Source organism: Mycteria americana, chromosome 4, assembly GCF_035582795.1.
Source record: "Mycteria americana isolate JAX WOST 10 ecotype Jacksonville Zoo and Gardens chromosome 4, USCA_MyAme_1.0, whole genome shotgun sequence".
In the NCBI taxonomy this organism is placed as follows: Eukaryota; Metazoa; Chordata; class Aves; order Ciconiiformes; family Ciconiidae; genus Mycteria; species Mycteria americana.
In genome coordinates, this window is record NC_134368.1 from 27,369,189 (window position 1) to 27,388,340 (window position 19,152).

The 19,152-nt window shown below is 43.8% G+C and overlaps 1 protein-coding gene across 3 annotated transcripts in view; it reads right to left on the reverse strand.

Moving 5' to 3' along the window:
* Window positions 1–19,152, reverse strand: part of RBM47 (RNA binding motif protein 47) — an 81,122-nt gene that overhangs the window by 7,349 nt on the left and 54,621 nt on the right. For 2 of the 3 annotated variants that reach the window (XM_075499968.1, XM_075499967.1), the window contains exon 3: window positions 1,337–2,496. In XM_075499968.1, the coding sequence (XP_075356083.1) occupies window positions 1,337–2,496 (1,160 nt within the window). Of the gene's footprint in view, window positions 1–1,336; window positions 2,497–14,303; window positions 14,394–19,152 lie in introns of those variants that run through there. The other variant, XM_075499966.1, reaches the window with a different exon arrangement.

Consider the following 19,152-nt stretch of genomic DNA (forward strand, 5'->3'; position numbering starts at 1 on the left):
TTAAGACTACAGAAGTTTTGCTCTTGATGTTTCTGACCATACATTAACTGCTTATTTATACAGATGCAACTCTCGTGGCCAGTGTTACGGCTATAAAGCACTCAGCAGAGAGAGAGGGGCTCCTCCAGGGGAGACTTCTATACAGTAGGAACAGCTTCTGCTCCCAGCTGTCCTCCAGAGGAGACCCAGCCTCTCAGCTGCCGCGATGGCACCTGCAGAGATGGCCCGAAGTTGTACCTGGCCTTTAACCAACTTTGTCCCACCATTGCATATATTTTTACTTGTGTTCTTTGTTTTCTCTGCTATTTTATTAGTAATGTGAATATACCCCATCTCCAAAAATACGGCCTTTATTTTTCTTAGTGACTCCACGCACGTTACGACAGTACTTTGGACACTGCGGTATTAATACACTCTATGATGGCCTAATTGAATATTTAGGCTGTCAGTTATCTCCTTTGTAGTTCATTGCGAGTACAAGTCTGGAAACTGAGAAGAAGCGGAAATTCTTGATCAGCTAGGGTTAAAAAGATTTCTTGGTTTACGTGGGTGCTTTAAGGATATATTCATGCTAAACTGCCTGTTATATGGAAATACACATTAAATTTCAGAAAACTATAATTCCTGTAAGTACAGGATAATTGTAATTATAACACCAGTTATAGCTGCTAGGCTTTTTATGAATAACTGATTTTAGCTACTTTTTAATGACTGTAACTTATAACTAATTAAAGTATACATAACAAAATAATTATTTTGCACTCACATGATTCCTTCTGCTCATAGTTCTCAGACGTCTTTATAAAGGACACAGCACTATTGTCATTCTAATGCAGAGGGCAAAGGACACCTGGAGAGCTCCCAGCTGAGGCCCTCCCTGACATCCTTCCCTTTGGGTGACCAGGTCACTGTACCAACACCTCCAGGAGAAGGCAAAGGGAGCACCCTGTCACGATCTCTAATACTTAGGATCCAGCCCTCTGGAAGGAGGCATCAGAAGCTGGAGTCCTTGGACTTGCTCAGACTTAGTACAGCACTCATAAAAACCAGATCCCTCTCTTCCCCATGCCGGGCTCGGTCCATTAGCTCATTCTTAACCATAGTTTTGATGCCTCCCTCATACCAGCCTGTACATTAGCCCTTATTCATAGATAAATACACTCTGCATAGTCATAAATTAAAATGAGACCAAACAGAAATATGGCAAAAACACCTATAAAAGACTGTTTAAGAAAGAAGTGTGAAGCCCCAGCTGTCCTTTGGCTCAGTCAGACCTTGGGTTGCACCAGCCTGAGACCAAACCTGCCCATGACATCCCCTAATTGTGCGTACTAACCTTTCACAAAGTAATCTCTGTTGGGCCCGATCAAGGCATTGTACGGATATCCATAATATGCTAGTGTGTATGGATCACAAGAGTAAACATAATTAGGTTGCTGAGTTACTTCGGGCGTTGCTGCAGCCCCTCCTTTTGCTGCTTTCTGGTAGCGAGTGTATTGCTCCTTGTCTACTGGCTTGGCCAAGGTGACCTCCAGGCACGAGCCTTCCAGTTCAACACCATTAAGGTTGTTCATGGCGTGAATGGCATCTTCCCTGGTTGTAAAGTGCACAAAGGCATAATCACGTATTTTTTTCACCCGCTCTACACAGCCAGGGTTAAACTGCCCAAAGAGCTTTTTAATGGTGTCCTCTGTGGTCTCAATCATTAAATTCCTCACATAGAGGATTTTAACAGTCTCCATGACGTCTTCATCCACATCTATCTCTGGTTCTGCCCAGTCAACAGCAATTTGGTGTCCCCACAGCTGGATCCTTCCCGGCATGAGTTTCCTCCTGGCCATTGCCGCTGCTCGATGGCTCTCATACTCCACAAAGGCAAAACCTCTGTTCTTCATCTTGTCTGCGGCGCTGGCATACACGATGACATCCAGCACGCCTTCCGTCACCTTGGCGATCTCTTCCAGGATCTCCTCTCTCTTCTTCATCTTGGGAATGCCTCCGATGAAGAGCCGGCAGTTATCCACGCTGCAGCACACACCCAGCAGCCTGCCAGGGCGGATTTCGTAGTTGTTCAGCTCCCTGACGGCACGCTTCGCCTCGTGCTTCTGCGTGTACATCACGAAGGCATAGCCGCGGTTCTTCCCATCAAAGTCCATCATCAGGCGCATTTCATAGATGCGGCCGATGGACTCGAACACAGGGACGAGCTCATCTTCGTAGACGTCGCGGGGGATTTTTCCCACAAAGACTTCGCAGCCGCGAGGAGGATGCAGGCCCTCCCAGCCGGGAGGAGGGCCGCCGTACTTGCGTTGCCCGTTCTCCTGGATCATGCTATATCCAGTGCGCTCCATGAGGGCCAGCAGAGCCGCCTCATTGGGTGCACCGGCAACGCCTTCAGGGACTTTCGTGGTAGCCACGTTGGAGGAATCGTTGCTCATCCTTGCAGTGGAGTCCTCAGCGGTCATGGTGTTAAACTCATTCACAGCCTGATAAAACCTGGGCAAAGGAAGAAGGAGGACACTTGTTAGAAGCTGTTAGCTACCACCAGAGTCTCACCCCTCTCTTTTGTCTTCTTGCAATTGCTCTGCAAGTTCGTTTTTCAAACTGGGACTAAGGCTGCAGAAGAGCAGATGAATGAGCCACACCAGCCTGAATATTGATACTGCAGGGGAGGCGCATCCAGGATATAGGCACAGCCCCTCTTTGAGGGGTGTGTGAGGATCGCCTGCTCGTACCACCCCAGCACCAAGAGCTGCTGCCACAGGAGGCTGAAGTTGCATGAAGGGATGCCACCAAGCACCTCAAAACCTCGAGACCCTAGGGAGGCTCATCTCCTCTCTGAATGGGTAGGAAGGAGCTGGCATGGGATTGAGAAAGGGAAGATACTGCTATGGAGCCCGTGGTTCCCACCTCCAGAGCCCTCTCCTCCCTCTCAGTCATGACTTAGTTAATCCATCTACTCCTGGACAGCACGAGTGCCAGGTGCCACACTTCACAGTGAAAGACGGCGAATGCATGAGAAGCGCCAGGCATGATTCCCATTTGATAACAACCCCTTGCTCCTCTAGGCCTTCACCATAACAGTTGAGTAGGAAATAATAAATACACTTTAGTGTTGGGGGACCAATTCTTGTTCTCCCATGCAACGGGTGATCTGGCAAGCTTCTGAGTTACCTGCTGCTTGTAGTACAATGTCTGATGTGTTTGCCTTTTCCATTATTACAACGGGACTTCAAAAAAGCTGAGGAGAATCAATCCCTTATGACAGGCAACTTGCTTTACAGCAATTGGCCAGCACAGCCCTGCAAACCAACAAGGGGAAGGCAAATCTCTGAAACCTCATTCTGCATTTGAACACAGGCAGAGGGTGGGAAATGCAGACATACAGGAGGAGATGACCGTGCTAATGACTACAACTGCAAGAGAGTGGGCTTCCTCTCTGAGCACAATTAAATAAGACACTGAGACTCTAAGAGTAGTTAATTCATTGACTTTTAAGACGGGAAAGGACCATCAGACCGTTTAATGTGAGTGATTGCATATGACATGGACTATTACATTTTATTGTTATTGGTACATTGACTCCTATAACATTTATCTGAGTAAATCATATCTTCCAGAAGCACCTTGATTTTAAGGTATCAAAGAGGTGTAGACCCTACCACTTCCCTTTATGTCTTGTTTGCTAATCATTCCCTCAGACAAGCAAGCGTGCTGTATTTCTCATGAGAATTTGTCTGGCTTTTGCTTCCAGCTAGGACTACTTGTTAAACCTTTCTCTGATAGATTAAAGAGTCTTTCAAGACCTCTGCTTTTGCCTTATGATGATATTTAAGTTGTGTAATCAAGCCACAACTCGATCATTTTAATAAAATTTACAGGCTGAACTCCTGAATTCCTTCACAATCAGTCATTTTTTCACCTAAAATTGTTGTTGTGGCTCTTTTGACAGTTCTCTGGAGTTTCAGCCTTTTTCACCCTTGCTATTTACAGGGATGAATATCTTCTCCCCACGTCTCTGTATTGCCAAGGCCTATTTCTCCACACCTTCTCACTAACAAACCACATGGAGCTTTTTTGTCAATTCTAATCCCAAATCCTTTCCAGAAGCACCACTTGCTGGGTTATGTCCCATGCGACAGGCATGGCTTGTGTTTGTTGTTATATACATTTTATATACATGTTATATACAAAGCTACACCATTGGCTCCTCCTCATTGTTTTTTACAACTCCATCAGCCGATTTATTTGCCATGATTTGCATTCCTGACCAGTTTGTTGATGGAACTGTTAAAAAACACTGGCCCCCATAGGAAACTCTGCAAACCACCATAAGAAAAGCTCCCAATCTGGGTTTGACAGGCTTATTTTCCAAAAAAAAGGACAAAGCTTCAGCCAGATTTATTTATTCTATGTAGTCATTTTATTCAGTGGGACACAGGTTTCTCTCTGTCCCACAAGGACTCTGATATATACCCTTCATTAGAATGATGTGGCCATTTTCAGTGCCTTGGTTACCATGCGGGCAGATCTTTCACTAGTACAGTAGACCCAAGTCCACAGAAATATGGGCGCAAAATTTAGGCACCTAAGTCTGATTTGTATGGTCCACAAAACCCATTTAAATCCTAGTAACCTTAGCACCTCAGATTTTTTTCAGTAAAGCTCCTGAGCTGCCCAGAATTGTGCTGGTCTGTATCAAGAGATGCCTCTGCACCAGCCAGGGCAAACACCACTGTGCCTGGTTCAGCTCCCAAATGCGTTTGGGCTTGGGAAACCAGACCTCTGAGCCTCGGTCTGTGGTAGGGCCTGATCCTGCAGGTGTGTTTGAGCCGTGGGTGTTACACGGTGACGCTCCTGAGCCATTTTCCTTTAAAAATATGGAGAGCAGAGGGGAAGGTAGAGAAGATGGTGGGCAGTAATAGTGATGCTGATGCCCAGGCAATGCTTTAGAATACATAATTTCTTTGAAGCCAGGTCCTTCATGGAAGTGCATCAGTTTTGACAGCTTCTTGCTTTAAAATGTTGTTGATAAACATGTTTCTCTTGGATTCAGATGTTCCCCCTTTTTCATGTGTCACAGTCAGACATTTTCATTTTACTCCTGGGAATTATTTGACATAATTTAAAAAATTAAGGCAGAGAAAAACATTTTCATTTTTCACTTGACAATTTGTTCCTAAAAACGTGACTTCACCTTTCCCTGAATGAAAGCAAAGCTTGTTAAACAAACACTTTGCTGGGGAATAATCATTACCTTTACATGGGCCACCTGTTGGCAAGTGAATTACTTATCGCCCCAGGCTTGGGTAAGTTTAGAAATGAGTTATTACCATCAGTTTTAGGTCAACTTACAAAATAAAAGTCTCTGTATTCTGTTATCTGCAGGACTAAGTCACTGGGGCTATAGTCTAGAAAGCCACAGACGGGCACCAGGACTGTGGAGAGAGTAGAGATGGAGCAAAGCCTCCCCTGGCCACCAGAAACCAGCTGGTAATTCAGTGGCCATCCAGGAACTGGCATGTTCTCCAGCACTTTGCACTGCACCAGCAGGACGACTTCTAGTACTGGAAGTTGTACTTGAAGCTGCTGCTAAGGGCTGATAGCCACCTTTGCTGCAAACACTACCATACACAGTTTGTGATAGTGAATAATTAAAAATTCTTTGTGAACCTAAGATGCATTTTATCCCTATGTGATTTATTGGGAATCAAGATTCATGATCAAATGTGTATAATTTTTTCTGTGCAGCTCCACAGAGTTGGGTTTCCTAAGTATATACTACGTAAGACAGTTATAGAGCCCATGTAGTCCTACTTGAGGCAGCTAAGTACACACTTAACAGCATTCACTGCCACATGACACAATCAACACCTTCACCAAGTTCAGATATCATCTACCTTGATGAGAAAAGAAACGCAGGCGTGTCTGGTCTGAGAGCTCTCTCCTCCTGTTACTACTGCCTTACAAAATGGGCTGCCGGCACAACCTAACCTATTCATGTCAAAAAGCAATCACTATCAAGAAAATTGTTTTCAAAATTATCTGTTTCCAAAGTGTTCAGTCCTATTGGTGCATTTTTTTTGCCCACAGTAAACTGGTGGTGAAAACTTGCTGCCATGTGTTGTGGGTGTACACAGGGCATGAGCTAATACTGTGGGTTTAGTGGGCTTAATAAAGCCAGACTGATTTCAGTACACCCACCCAGTGTGATTAATGCTAGAAGAGGCAAAAGTTTAAGCTGCATTAAAATGTTGCGTCTTGTGAAATATAAGTGCTTGATTTCTCATCTCTGAGGAGGAAGGTACACCTGATCTCGATGACAAAGATTCATAAAAGAGAGACAGAGAAAAATATTAATTCCTAATGAGAAAGCTTGTGCTTTGGAGAGAACTAAGTTTTAAATGACTCATTATCGGGACTGAAACAAGACTGGCTTCTTTTCTTCTCAGAAAAAGGTAAAGCCTGCCTGATTTCTCAGTGCCACGTTAGATGGATGCTAACTGCTGCCAGCCCACCAGGAGCCCGGCTTGCGAGCCCTTCCGTTCAGCGTCTCTGCTCCAAGGACTCTCCCTCGCGCAGGTGAACTCTCAGACATACATGTTTCACTGAAACCATTCAAATTTCACTTCCCCTTGCTTGCGAAACTCCTTCCCTGCTGCCAGTCGGGCAGGTGTAAATAGTTCTTGCCCTAAACATTAATTACCTGCTTTTTAAGCCACCTTTTTTTGCATCGCAGCTCAGAATATTAAACGGGAAACTTACTGTGTTGGCAGTGACTGACCTAAAGCATACTGTGAGCAGGCTGATTAACTGAGGCAGATCTTTTATTAAACAGAAATACCACGCCTTGATTAACAACAATGCAGGGCCGAATGCTGATGTCCCTTGTGCCAGGGCAAAGGCAGCTCGGGGCCCCGGCGAGGAAGCGATGCCCGCAGTCCATATAGCATCTTGTCCCTGGGCTTGTCCAGCACTGGGCAGTGCCCTGTGAAGTTATGCAGCCACCTGCTCCTCTGTTGATCCCCGTGTAGGAAAACAGGCTCTTACAAACACAGGGACACAGCCGGTGTCCTTGTGGTAGCAACCGCGTGTCCACTCCGCTCACGTGCTCCTATAAAATGGGTTTGTTTATGTTTGCACTTAATTCATCCCTGCAGTTTTGTGTTACATAGACTCAGTGGCATCGTGCGTCCTTCTGTGGGTGACACGGCCGCCGGCAGTCACATAGCACGGGGACGGGTGCCGGCACCATGGCGGGCAGCAGGAGAGCCCAGGGAGACCCGCTGGCTCCGTGATAACGGGAGGGAGGAGGGGACGGGGACACCTGCGTCCCAGCTGCAGGCCCTGGACATACCAAATCCTGCTGAGCTGACACGGCGTGCCCTCACGGACACCACACGTGCCCTCAAGAAACCGCCACAGTTTTGTATTTTAAGCCACAGCTGCTGCAGAGGGAAGGTCGGTCGCTGAAATTTTAACTAAATACACCCTGTTGACAGAGGGAAATAACAGCTACTGGTTTAAATGTGACCTTCCCAGTTTTTTAGTTGAAATAATAAGGGCAAATGGTAATCCTGCTGCTGACGTTGAGCAGCAAGTCTGGAAGCATGGTTGCCGTTAAAGCTCTTTATTTTTAAAAGCTGATTCTTTTCTCATGACAACTTTAGATACATACAATGTATATAACAACAACAACAGCTTATTAATAACAACTGTATAACTTTATCACAAGCATCAGCTATCCACAGAAATGCTCTTGCCGAAAACCCAGTTTGCCTGTTTACAGATTTATCGGCTGAACAGAAAAATGCAGGGGCCACGTCAATTCGAAACAAGGTAGTGGCTCGAGCATTGCTTCAAGTGTAATGTGCAAGTTACCTCCCCTTCTAAAGATAACTATGGTATCATTATACATCAGTTTTCTTTTTCTTGGCAAGACTGTCACTCCTTTCTCACGATTTATTTGCATAAAGGAGCTGAACAAAGCCGGTGTCTTTGGGGCTGTTTACTGAAGCTGAGCCACGGCATGCCCGACTGCAGGGCCCAGCCTAGCAGTCCCGCAGCTGCAGCCACGGCAGGGAGCTGGCGTGCAAGATGCTCCTTCCCAAACTAACGGCGGAACAGAAAGTCCCACCTCTTTTACGAATGTGCCTAACGTAGCCACCAGCCCTGCAAGCACTCACTGCCATCCCATGTGCTTCCTGACAGAAGGCTTCACCCTCTGTTTGCAACCAGCTTAGGGGACATCCTGCTGGAAGCGGCATCCTTGGCTCCTCTCCGTGCACAGTGCAGACAGTGGCCAGGCAGGCAGCAGCTGCGGTGAAAAAAGGGTCCGATCTTTGGTGAAAAATCCATGCAAAGACTTTGCCCAACTCCAAATCAATTTCTATTGCAAGTGTCAAAGGCTAGTCTTAGGTCTGGTTTTCAACAGGAGTTGGACCACAGCTTGGTTCCCTACCTCCTGTTGCTAAGGAAATGCAAATGTCTAAAGTTGAAGCCTGTGGTGGGTCAGTGCAAGAGGGAGTGCAGCATTCAGCACGGCTTTTTGGCTAGGGACCTTTTCTGAAAGCCTTTCATACAGGGCGATGGATGATGTCTTCAGACTTCAAACAAAAAAGGCAATACTTGAGGCCAACAGGCCATGAGAATGTCTGCAGTGTGTCAGACACATTGCTTTACCTTGCAGCTGAACTGGGTGAAGAAGTTGCCCCAGGCTAGGTTAAATGCTTTGAAAAGGTGGATTTTCTCACTCTAGAGCATTTTGGCAAAACTCTGTGGAGAAAGTGGTGAACTGTGTCAGCAGACCGAGGGGGCAGGAACATCGGCTAGCAAGAGACTTGATGACTAGCTTGTGATGAGCAGCTTGGGAGAGTAATCTCACAGATCAGATCAGCACTAGTTATTGACAACGACATGTCTGTCTGCTGTGCAAGTTATCCTGCTGCCAGAACCACTAAAGCACTGCATATTCTCATCATCATGCACATGCTTGAATTAAGACAATCAAACTTGTCCATCTCCAGCGAGGGTCACCTGGGAGAAACCTTTTGGCTCAGGTGCTGCATGGGACCCAAGGAGATGCACATGCAGCGGCGTTTGCTGCACCACATCATTTCCCATGTATGTTCAGGCATGGACACGTACAGCTGTGGCTCTCTGCCCACTAGAAGTACTATACTTAAATGTAGAGAGAAACAGTGTAAAGTACCTAAGGGGTAGGATAAGACTACTAAATCCTGAGGCTAGCTGCTGAAATTCCCACTTCTGCTAACAGTCACACTCGGCATCCTAACCCAGGGACTATCATCAGGGGTCTGGCCAACTGATTTCAGCGGAAGAGTTCGTATTTCAAGCTTAAACTTCAATTTTATTCTGGTCAGTTAGTCATGTTCCCCTGGTATGGGGCAAGTTCATGTTCTGGGCCTGAAAAGCAGTTTTCAGGGTGGAGCTACTGCAGAGGGGGTCCGTGCATGATTCTCAGTTGCTTAAATTCATCCTAAATGGCCTAAGCACATTACAAATGGTCGATTCCATTTAAAACACACCAAAAACTGTTGGCTTCATCTTTTGATTGTGTTCTCTTCAAGGAAGGAACATAAAGAAACAGAAAATTAAGGGTGATATTTCCAACAGTACTCAGCATCTAGCACTACTCCCCCGACATCAGTTATAAGAGTCTAATGGCTTCTAGAGGGATATATTTAAGACAGTGATGAGCACTACTGAAAATCCTGCCTTAAAAGTCTTGCAGCGGCTGGTTATGTTCTCCAGGCACCAACCAAAAGCAATGTATTATTTGGCTTAAAAAACTGTAACAAAATCACTATAGATCTGTTCTTTTACATCTTGCTCCTTTTTAGGAGGAAAACACCTGAAATTATTCTGTAAATTAACATCCTGGAATTTCCCATGTTAAAACTTGAATGTTAATCAGATAATTGAACACCAAATTTGTACAGTCAACAACTGGCTACAAATTCAGACTAGGATTTGAAAGTTAAACTTCTTATTTTCATCACTATCATTAAGAACAATAACAATCACAGATCTAATTCTCTTAGCCATATTATACCAGTTCCCTTAGCCATATTAATCTTACCTCACAGCAATTTTATATACAATTTTAAAAATGGAGCTGAAACTATGATTCCCCTACAAAATAAAGTCACCTTGTATTGTGCAAACTTCCTGCCTATTCTGTTATCCACCCTCTCTGCATCCTTCTAAGGCATATTTAATTTGGAGCGTGATCCTGCAAAGGCTGTCAGTGTGACAGCAAAGGCTGTCAAAGGTTCCGCTTGCGTGATCCATAAGTACTATCACTGCCCAGCAGTGAACAATCCCAGGATGGAGGTCCCTCACTGACCTGACCTCCTGGCCTAGAAACTGCAAAAATAATATTCAGTGAGATATCAATGATGATGTCTCAAATAATAAAGTGAGAAAACTTTACTGAGCCTGGCACTTTACTTCTTGCCATTGCTTTTTGATGATCACAAGTGAAAATTCTGTTCATGCATATATGGTTTTCCTATGGTGAGAATGAAGTGATGCTGATGAAAAAGTTATTGATGTGCCAAAGCACCACCAACACCTAGAGCGTCCTACCAACATGGTTGTTATTTTCCCTGCTTCTGCAATGTGAATTCTGTCAATGCCGTGTGTGTTTCTTGAGTGTTTTTACTCTACCCCAGTGCCAAACCAGCCATCTCAGCTTAAACCACTTCTGAAGGAAGTTTGGGTAAGTGAAACCCAGTCTCCTCCCTTATTTTATAATGCACTTTGCTGCAAGTCATTCAGAACTTTGTCCCAACAAGTTGTGTAACCCATGCGTTGTACTGTTTGCCCCAGCTTCGTCTTTTGCCCAGTCCCACTCAAAATAATTCTATAACTTTCAGCTATTTTGATAGAACCACTGGCTGAGGCTGAAGTTGTTATCCTGCAAGATATTGAAGCCATATGTTGAGGAAAGCTGAGAAGATGAGAGATGGGTTGTGTAATCATTCTTATCAGCTTTCCAGATCAGGAAACAACACAACCCTTCCCTTCTCCCCAGATTCCCATATTTCAATCTACCCAACAAAGTCTATTATTACCATGGTCAGACAGGAAAATATGTGACATATAAATAAAGTGCAATGTAGTCACTCGGTATGTAACAAGTCTTTCCTATTCTGGATGAGCTGTACTTGATGGGAAACTTTTTGCGGCGTTTGTTTACCACAGAGGCAATTAAACAGTGTTCTCTGCAGAGAAGCAGCTACAGATAAGTGTGTCCTCCTCATTAACCGTCTGCTTTAAAAAGCGTTATTTCTAGGAAAAGAAGAAGTATTTCAATCAGTGTGGACTCACAAACTTTTGCCATAAGAAAGACAGGAAAAATGATCTTCTGCAACTGAAAAACAAAACCACAGCTAGGCTCATCTGTTAATTATTACACAGGAAAGATAAGACATTCACCTATTTCACTTCTTGCCTCTTTGAAGAAAAATCTTATATATGAACACGGTGATTTAATTTGATCATTGAAAATGCCTGTGAAAGGATTTGCTGAACTCTGCAGAGCAGGGATATGTGTGCACGTGCTTGTGATTTTTCTTTGTTATTACGATGCAGAACACTCTGTCTGTCTGTCTGTCTACAGAAACATTACAGTAACATGTTCCACTCTACAGTGCAACCAAGAGTATCTAAAAATGTTCATAAACTACAGTTCCCTTTCCAGCCTCTCTGATCTAACTTTTTCAGCTAACTCTTCTGGAGATCCCAGAGCGAAACATAACACATCCTGCCTGTTCATACAAAGTCAATTTTCTAACAATAAAATTAGCTTCAGACTTTTCAGTTCACCCTAATCTTATGCACTATTTTCATTGCAACATTCTCAGTTTTGTGTTCACCACGTGAACACCACAAGCGGGGGCCCAACCTGCAACCTTGCTTTCAGCAGGAGGCAGAGATTTCAGGGAAAGCTGAAAGTGGCCCAACGTGTTCCCTCCTGTTCCCTCCCCCTCAGGTCACAGCAATGAAAATCAGCATAAAGCAAACCCCAGTTGGGATGTGAATGTTCGTTGCTGAAAGTACATTAAACTCAAAGTATTTGGCTTAGTCTGTGGCTGGGTGGTTTTTTTTTTTTTTTTTTCCTTTGTGCACTGACATTTGACCCCTTTTATAATATGCACCTTGCACCACTGAAACCCAGTTAGTTATTTATTAAACTCAGGTACCAATGGCTGACTTGTACATATCACGTTTTTAACTGCCTGGCGTTGCCCGTGCGCAGAGAAGAGGGGGATGAAAGGCAGTCGCCTTTGCTGTGAAATTCTGTCATATCGGCAGAAAGGGGCTGCAAAGTGCAGCAATTTGTACCCGACCTCTGATCCAAGAAGTTTGTACAAACCTCTGAACCTTGGATTGAAATTGAGAAACAAGGTTTACAAGTACAAGGAAGAGATTTCCAGCACTCATTACCTGTGCCCAGGTTTAATATTATAAATTTTAAAAAAATGTTTAACCAAGGCAGGGAGTCTCTCAGGAGGCACCATTCCTGTGCTGGGCTAATTCAAGACAATTTAAAACTACTGAAATTACAGCTCGGTTGGAAATGCCTAGGGTTTGGAAATGAAATTTTTGTGTGCTTCAAAAAAGGAGTGGGATTCGAGACATATGTCATTTGAAATTCACCTTTTGCTGACCTTAACTGGGATTTTTTTTTTTAAATTAAAGGCTGAAGAGAGAAGACACGCAACATTTGATTCAGTATCATTTCTTCAGCAAAGAATGGAGCTGAAATGCAGAATTGAATAGAATTATTAAAAAGAGTAGCAAAATGGCTCCTCCTTTGTTAACTTTATTTATTTTTATTCAACACATTATCTAATCTCGGTTATACAGTGCAGAGCTATATGAGAAACTCATGGAAAAATAATCAAACCAACAACATTACAACAAGCTCTTGACAGACAGTCATATGGCCTTGTCTTGACGAGCAAAAAGGACGCGTTTTGCAGTTCTGATAGATTAACCGTGTTAATTGAACTAAAAAGCTCTCTCAACTCTTTCAGACACTGGCAAGGTCTTTGGTGCAACACCATCAGCTCACACCAACATGTGCCACCATGGACTGTGTTGGGTGTGAAGGCCTTCAGAGATCAGCTGCGATAATATGACTGAAGAAGAAGCCCCTTCTGCAACCCAGCCCGTCAGGCCATGGAGCACGGCAAGGGATGGCGGTATCGTTTTGCTGCGTGACATCCCGCACACACTCGAAACACTGGCTGTCATCCATGGCAAGCCTGGGTGTGCAAAGGGTGAAGGAGCACTTTACACACACATTTTGAAGCACGGCTTCAATCCCACCTAGCTCAGGACAGGACACCATTATACACAACTGCTGCATCTGGTCCACATGTGAATGGACAGCTTTGTCATTGGTTTTAATCGAACCTTACTTACAAATATGTTTCCTTTTCTTTTTGTTTTTAAAAAAGGTTTTAGATTCAACTGATTTTTTCCAGATTTAACTTCAAACTTCACTATTGTTATCAGCACTGACCCCAATAAAGCAATATATGAATAAATAAATAAATAAGGGTGAACAGATTAACATCACGTCCTGTGTCATATACAAGCCTTAAACGTTGCACACGCTGCTTAAGTAGAATATGAATAGAATAATATCAGAACTTGATTTTCTTAAAATGCTATCAAATTTTCAGTATGCAGGATGAGTTATATAGATTCATTTGTATTAATAATACTTGCATATATACCCTGCTTGCTCAACCTTCCTAGCCACCTTAAATCTGCAAGCCCTAAATTCTGTACCTAAAGCTTATAAACCACTTTTAAAGCTTAATTTTTATGTCAATCTCTTCAAAAAGCAGAACAAAATACCAGGCAGCACAAACACACAACGGCAGAGACAGACCAATTGAAAACACAACATCAGGCAGTTGTAAATGGCTACCTTTCACTTCATTAACTTAAGATAGTAGAAAAAATATCTCTGAGACACGATTTTATTCGTTTTCCTCTGCCTAAAATATCTGTGGTTTAGTTTTCACTGTTCGGACATTCGCTTTGCTATCTGCTACGCAAATCCTTTTAGATATTCACATGTTGAGCTCATAGTTCAAGCTTAGAAGTAGTTGCTTCCTTCTCAAACAACTCTTTAGGACCCTCTAAAAGAAGGCAAAACCCAAACCCGATACCTTGACAATGACATACTTTCGGTCTCAACTCCCTGATAAATGAAAACCAGATAAAAAGCCCTGCAGAGCAAACAAGATTTCCCTTACCTCTCCGGTCCTGCGATCGAAGTGCAACAGGTTAAGAGGACTCGTGCCTTTGCCCGAGCAACCTTTCTTCCTAATGGCAAGAGCCGTGTAACCTGGTTATAGAGTTTATGCATCTCTTTATTGGCCAGCGAGCGTTAGCCATTTAAATTCCTTGGGAGTCATTTGTTAAGGGCTCTTAGGCTGAGGCTAAGTGGGTGGGACGGGAGGGAGAGGGGATGTTAGCGCTGCCAGACGCAGAGAGCTCTCCAAAGCAGTTTGAAGATTAATAGAAAACCATCTGCAACGAAGGGATCTTTGGAAGGAGGGCTGGGTCCAACCTTCAGGGAAGCATAGGAAAGAGAAACCATGACATTTTTGCAGGGAGGAAGAATTTGAAGAGAAAGATTTCATTCAAAATTCAAAACTTGGAAAAAAGGGAGTGAAACATGTACAAACAACTCCTTCCTAGCACAAGGCGTTGTGCAAATAGCTTGAGTTACTCACAACAGATAAGATAAGAAAAAGGCATATTTTGCTTGACGGCATGAGATTTTTTCAGTGAAATCTTTTATTTTTTCTTTATATGTGTCTGGCAAGACTATTTCAGGCTGCGCCGAATCAATTTACCTTTCATTGTAAGAAAAAAAAATGGTCTGCAGCTAGGTAGGTTTACTGATCTCGGCAGCGGCGGGACAGTAGGAATAACTCAGCCTGTGCTGCGTACCCGGCGTGCACCGTTTCAGCAGCAAACACGGAAACTCAAATGTGTTTGCTTGAAAGAAAAAAAAGAGCCTGGTGCAGAAGTAAAAGCACAGGGGTGGTAAAACATGATTCATGACAGCAGAAATGGTCTGTACATAACAACGGAGCATTAGGCCCCGGGAGCACTTAGGCAAAGCAAACAACACACCTTCTCGAGCAGCCAAGAGGAGGAACCGCACCGAAACACTCTTTGGATGATGGATTTGCCCGGTCGGGAAGCAGAGTGCACAACCAGCCGGCGGGATAAGAGGGAGCAGGGCATGCCTTGGGAGACGACTAATTTCTGGGAAAGGACACTGCCCGGAGAAGGCGAAAAGCAAACAGCATATCACAGAAGAAAAACAACTACAGCTTTCAGTCCTTTCCTAGGTTTTTTTACCGGCATAGCCATTCCTTTCTTCTTTCTCTTTTTTTTCCATAAAGTAACGCTTGGTCCAAATCTCCAGCCAAGCAGCACACAGGCAGCAACCTCAGGGCATCCTAGTGTGGAAGGAGAAGTGTCTTAACCTCTCAATGACAAATTGTGCACAGGGGTGGATTCTGCAGAGGAAGCACTGTCAGTTTGTATCAGATGGTCCTACATAATAATTTGTTCTTGCCCTCTGAGTGGTTTAAACTGGGCGTGTAAAACTTTGAGACATCCTTGTACTGCAGAGTCAGAGCCTGGTCAATAGAGAAGAGAGGTAGGGGAGTCAACGGGTGTAGAGATAAGAGCTCTAAAATTAGAAGGCTCCAAGTTAGAGAGAGAAACGTGGAGGATGGCAAAGACTGGCAAAAGAAGTATCTCCCTGGCGGTTTCTGAGAGTGAACAGGAAGGATAGCTGTTCTACTTATACCACAAACCCAAAGGGCGACTGCAATCACTCTGTTCTGGCTTTTTATTCTTGTTTATCCACAGTACTGTGGCCGTGGTGTGTTAGGCGCTGTACAAACACACCTGCAACCCGGATCCAGGTCCCAAAATGCCTGCAGCCCAAGTCTACTGTACAAGTCTTTCACCTTCAGAATTCCTCTCTGCAAATGTTAATTCATTAGCTACGAGAGCTGCAGGGAAGCGGGTACTGCTCTGCTGGCAGGGAAGCTGCAGCATGGAAATTAAGTGGTTTGCCCAAGCCTATGGAAAGAATCAGTCTCAAATCCGGGGATAAAATCTAGGAGATTCTGCCAAAATCAGATCCATGCCTCAATCCCTCTGATGTATATAGGGAAGTGAGTCTAAAATATTTAGCTGGTATAAACTCGCAAAACACCCCTCCACCAGTTTAATTAATTTTTTTAAGTCAGTATCCTTCTCTTTGCATTTTTCTGTTGGAAAACAAACTAAAGTTTTAACCATAAGCGTTGTAAAGTGAATCCTATCAGCTACAATTGTGCATGTACTTGAAAGCCCAGGGAAGACTGTTCTGGTGTAAGTGGAACGAAAAAGCACCGAAGCTAGTGAGCCCATGGGCTCATTTTTAGAAGGCTCTTCAATATACCATGTCAATTAGGCTTATGTAGGGAGGCCGCTCAAACCCTTGACTTTCATTCTATACTTTCACTTTTAGCTCCAGCATGTTGTTAGTTTCCAGGTTATGCCCCCATTATTGTTTAAAGCAATGAGCATCAGCAGATCAAGCTGCTGCAGGGTATTCCGAGGTGTTAGCATCCCCAATGGCAGAATCGGAAAACATATTCATTTGTCCTGCAGGCTGTGCTGGTACAGGGAACCTAAGAAAGTTGTACTGCAAGTGCGTCCCCCAGCTTTCCCTGGCCTTAGGCACCTCCTTCCCTTCAGCTTCAAGCACGCTGCGTTCATAACGATTACATGACTTTTTATATGCCTCTTTATGACGGCTCTGGCAGAGGCGGAGTGGAAAAGCGTTAAGGGCAGTGCCATCCAAGCAGCAGGGGAGATGGGCTCTGCCCACACACGCGCTCCTCTCCTCATACAGCATTCACTGCGCTGGTGGAAGGCTATCAACACATCTTCTCTCCTAATGTACAGCTTGACTGCAATGATGAAGTGCCACCCTCCGTTACAATAGTACCATAAATATTTAGTTGTTTCCTCTTTTTGATGATTGACAGCTAAGCAGGGGCCAAATCCTAAGAGATGTGAAAGGGAAAGGTGCAGAGAAGAGTCCATCCAGACCAGTCCATGCCTATGTTTCCCATAGACCTTCCATTTCCTTTTTCCCATAGACCTTCCATTTCCTTTTATTCTTTCCTGTAGTGGGATTACACGTGAACGGTTTTTCCTAAATAATTGTTCTCCTGAATACAGTGATAGAAAAGGCTGGAAATTTGAAGAAAAAAGTGAGATTCAATGGAATATGCTAATGCCTCTCAGATGGGGACCTTCTCCTTGACGCAGAAAAGGCTTCCAAGGAGATGGTGTGCTTCCCCTCAACTGTCTCTCTTCTACAAGCAGACACACAATCTTGCCTCTGCTGATCGGGTGCACTGGGCTCCTCGATGCAATGACAAGCGCTAATAAAGCATTGGATCTGCTTTCTGAGATTTTTAGAAAGATCGAATGCAAATGCTTTGGGAGATCCAGAGGCTGATCACAGGCTTATCATTTTATTGCGCTGGTGTCATGATCTGGATGAGAGTGAGCATTTTTGACTATCGTGGTAGGAAATAGGCTTTCAGGAGATATTTCAGGGTGGCAGCTGAGCATCGTGTGACACTGCAGACACATAAGCAAGTGAAAGGAGAAGGGAGACTAAGGAGTAAGCGGTGCGTTGGCTTTTATGGTTATATTTGGTCTTCAAAAACTTCTGAGAGACTGTAGTGGAATGAGAAGGGAATGTGCCACGTAAAATATTTCACCGAAAGGACACATGAATTTAAGAGTCACCTGCAAGGGTTCCAATCTCAATCTCAGAAAGTCTTTACAGTTTATCAGTATATTCACACATAAGCCCGTCCTCAGCCACAATACAGCCACGAAAATTAGGACCTCATAATGTAACAGACAGTCTTTTTTTCCCTTTTCTTTCTTTTCCTTCTCTTTTTAACAAAACCACTTTGTGTTTGGTAGAACAGGTTTCCACATGTTTTTAGAACCATTTTTATTGCCTATTTGAATGTTTAAAGGGACAACACCACTTTATTTAAATGAATAACATGTTATTTTACACCTGTTCTTACACAATGTGAGTTAATACAGCAAAATTTGTCATTTTCTGACTTTCATAAGTTATTGCAGACCAAAACCTGGAGAGATCCTTCAGAGAACACACAGTCTGTAACAGGAACCACAACACTTCTGGTTTTTTTCAGGTGGATAGTATAAAACAAACACATATATAATTATATGTCTCAAAACAGTTTTACTATATAGTCTCAAGAGATTTTCAGAGGTATTCAGGCACCCACACAGACACTTGGAGACAGCAGCTTTCCGAGTTCTCTCACACCAAAGCCCTTTCCATGCACAACCTACATCAGTGCTTTGACCTACCTATCTTGCCACCCCACGGTGGATTCCCAGTAAACGCCCTTGCAAAGGTGGACTACTCTTCTGCTCTGCCAGCCCCGGCCACATCCCCCATCCCAGCATGGAGAGGACAAAGTCACAGCCCTGAAGGTGGAGTCCCACCAGGGGCAAATTTGGCCAAGGACACCTTGGGCTTTCCCCTTTTGTTTTTTAATCTTAGGCTTCTCTGGTTCATGGGCAGCAAGAGTTGCCCTGATAACCTTAATGGTCACTACACAAAGTCTTTGTTTTATTTTTAGCAAACACTTTAACTGTCATTCTGCAATGAAAGTCAGCACAAAGGATTTCCCTGGAGAGCAGGCTCAGTTTCCCCAGGTGCAATTTTGTGCTTTCATTTAAACCTGAAAACAAGTTTTAGGTTCCAAAATGTAAGAAGACATATACTGAATAAAACCATTGAGTGCAATAGATTTTAATTAGCACATAAAAAGGGAAGGAAACCAGCAAAACCCAAAGGTTTTTATATAGCCACAACCATTACATTTCTGTGGCATGTTTGCTTTCCATTAAAGTAAATACAGGGTGGGTTCTGGATAGACATATCTACAAGGGAGGTTAATACGTTGATTGCTTTTCAGTCCCTGGATAAATAAAACACTCTGGGGGGAAAAAGGTTTAGCC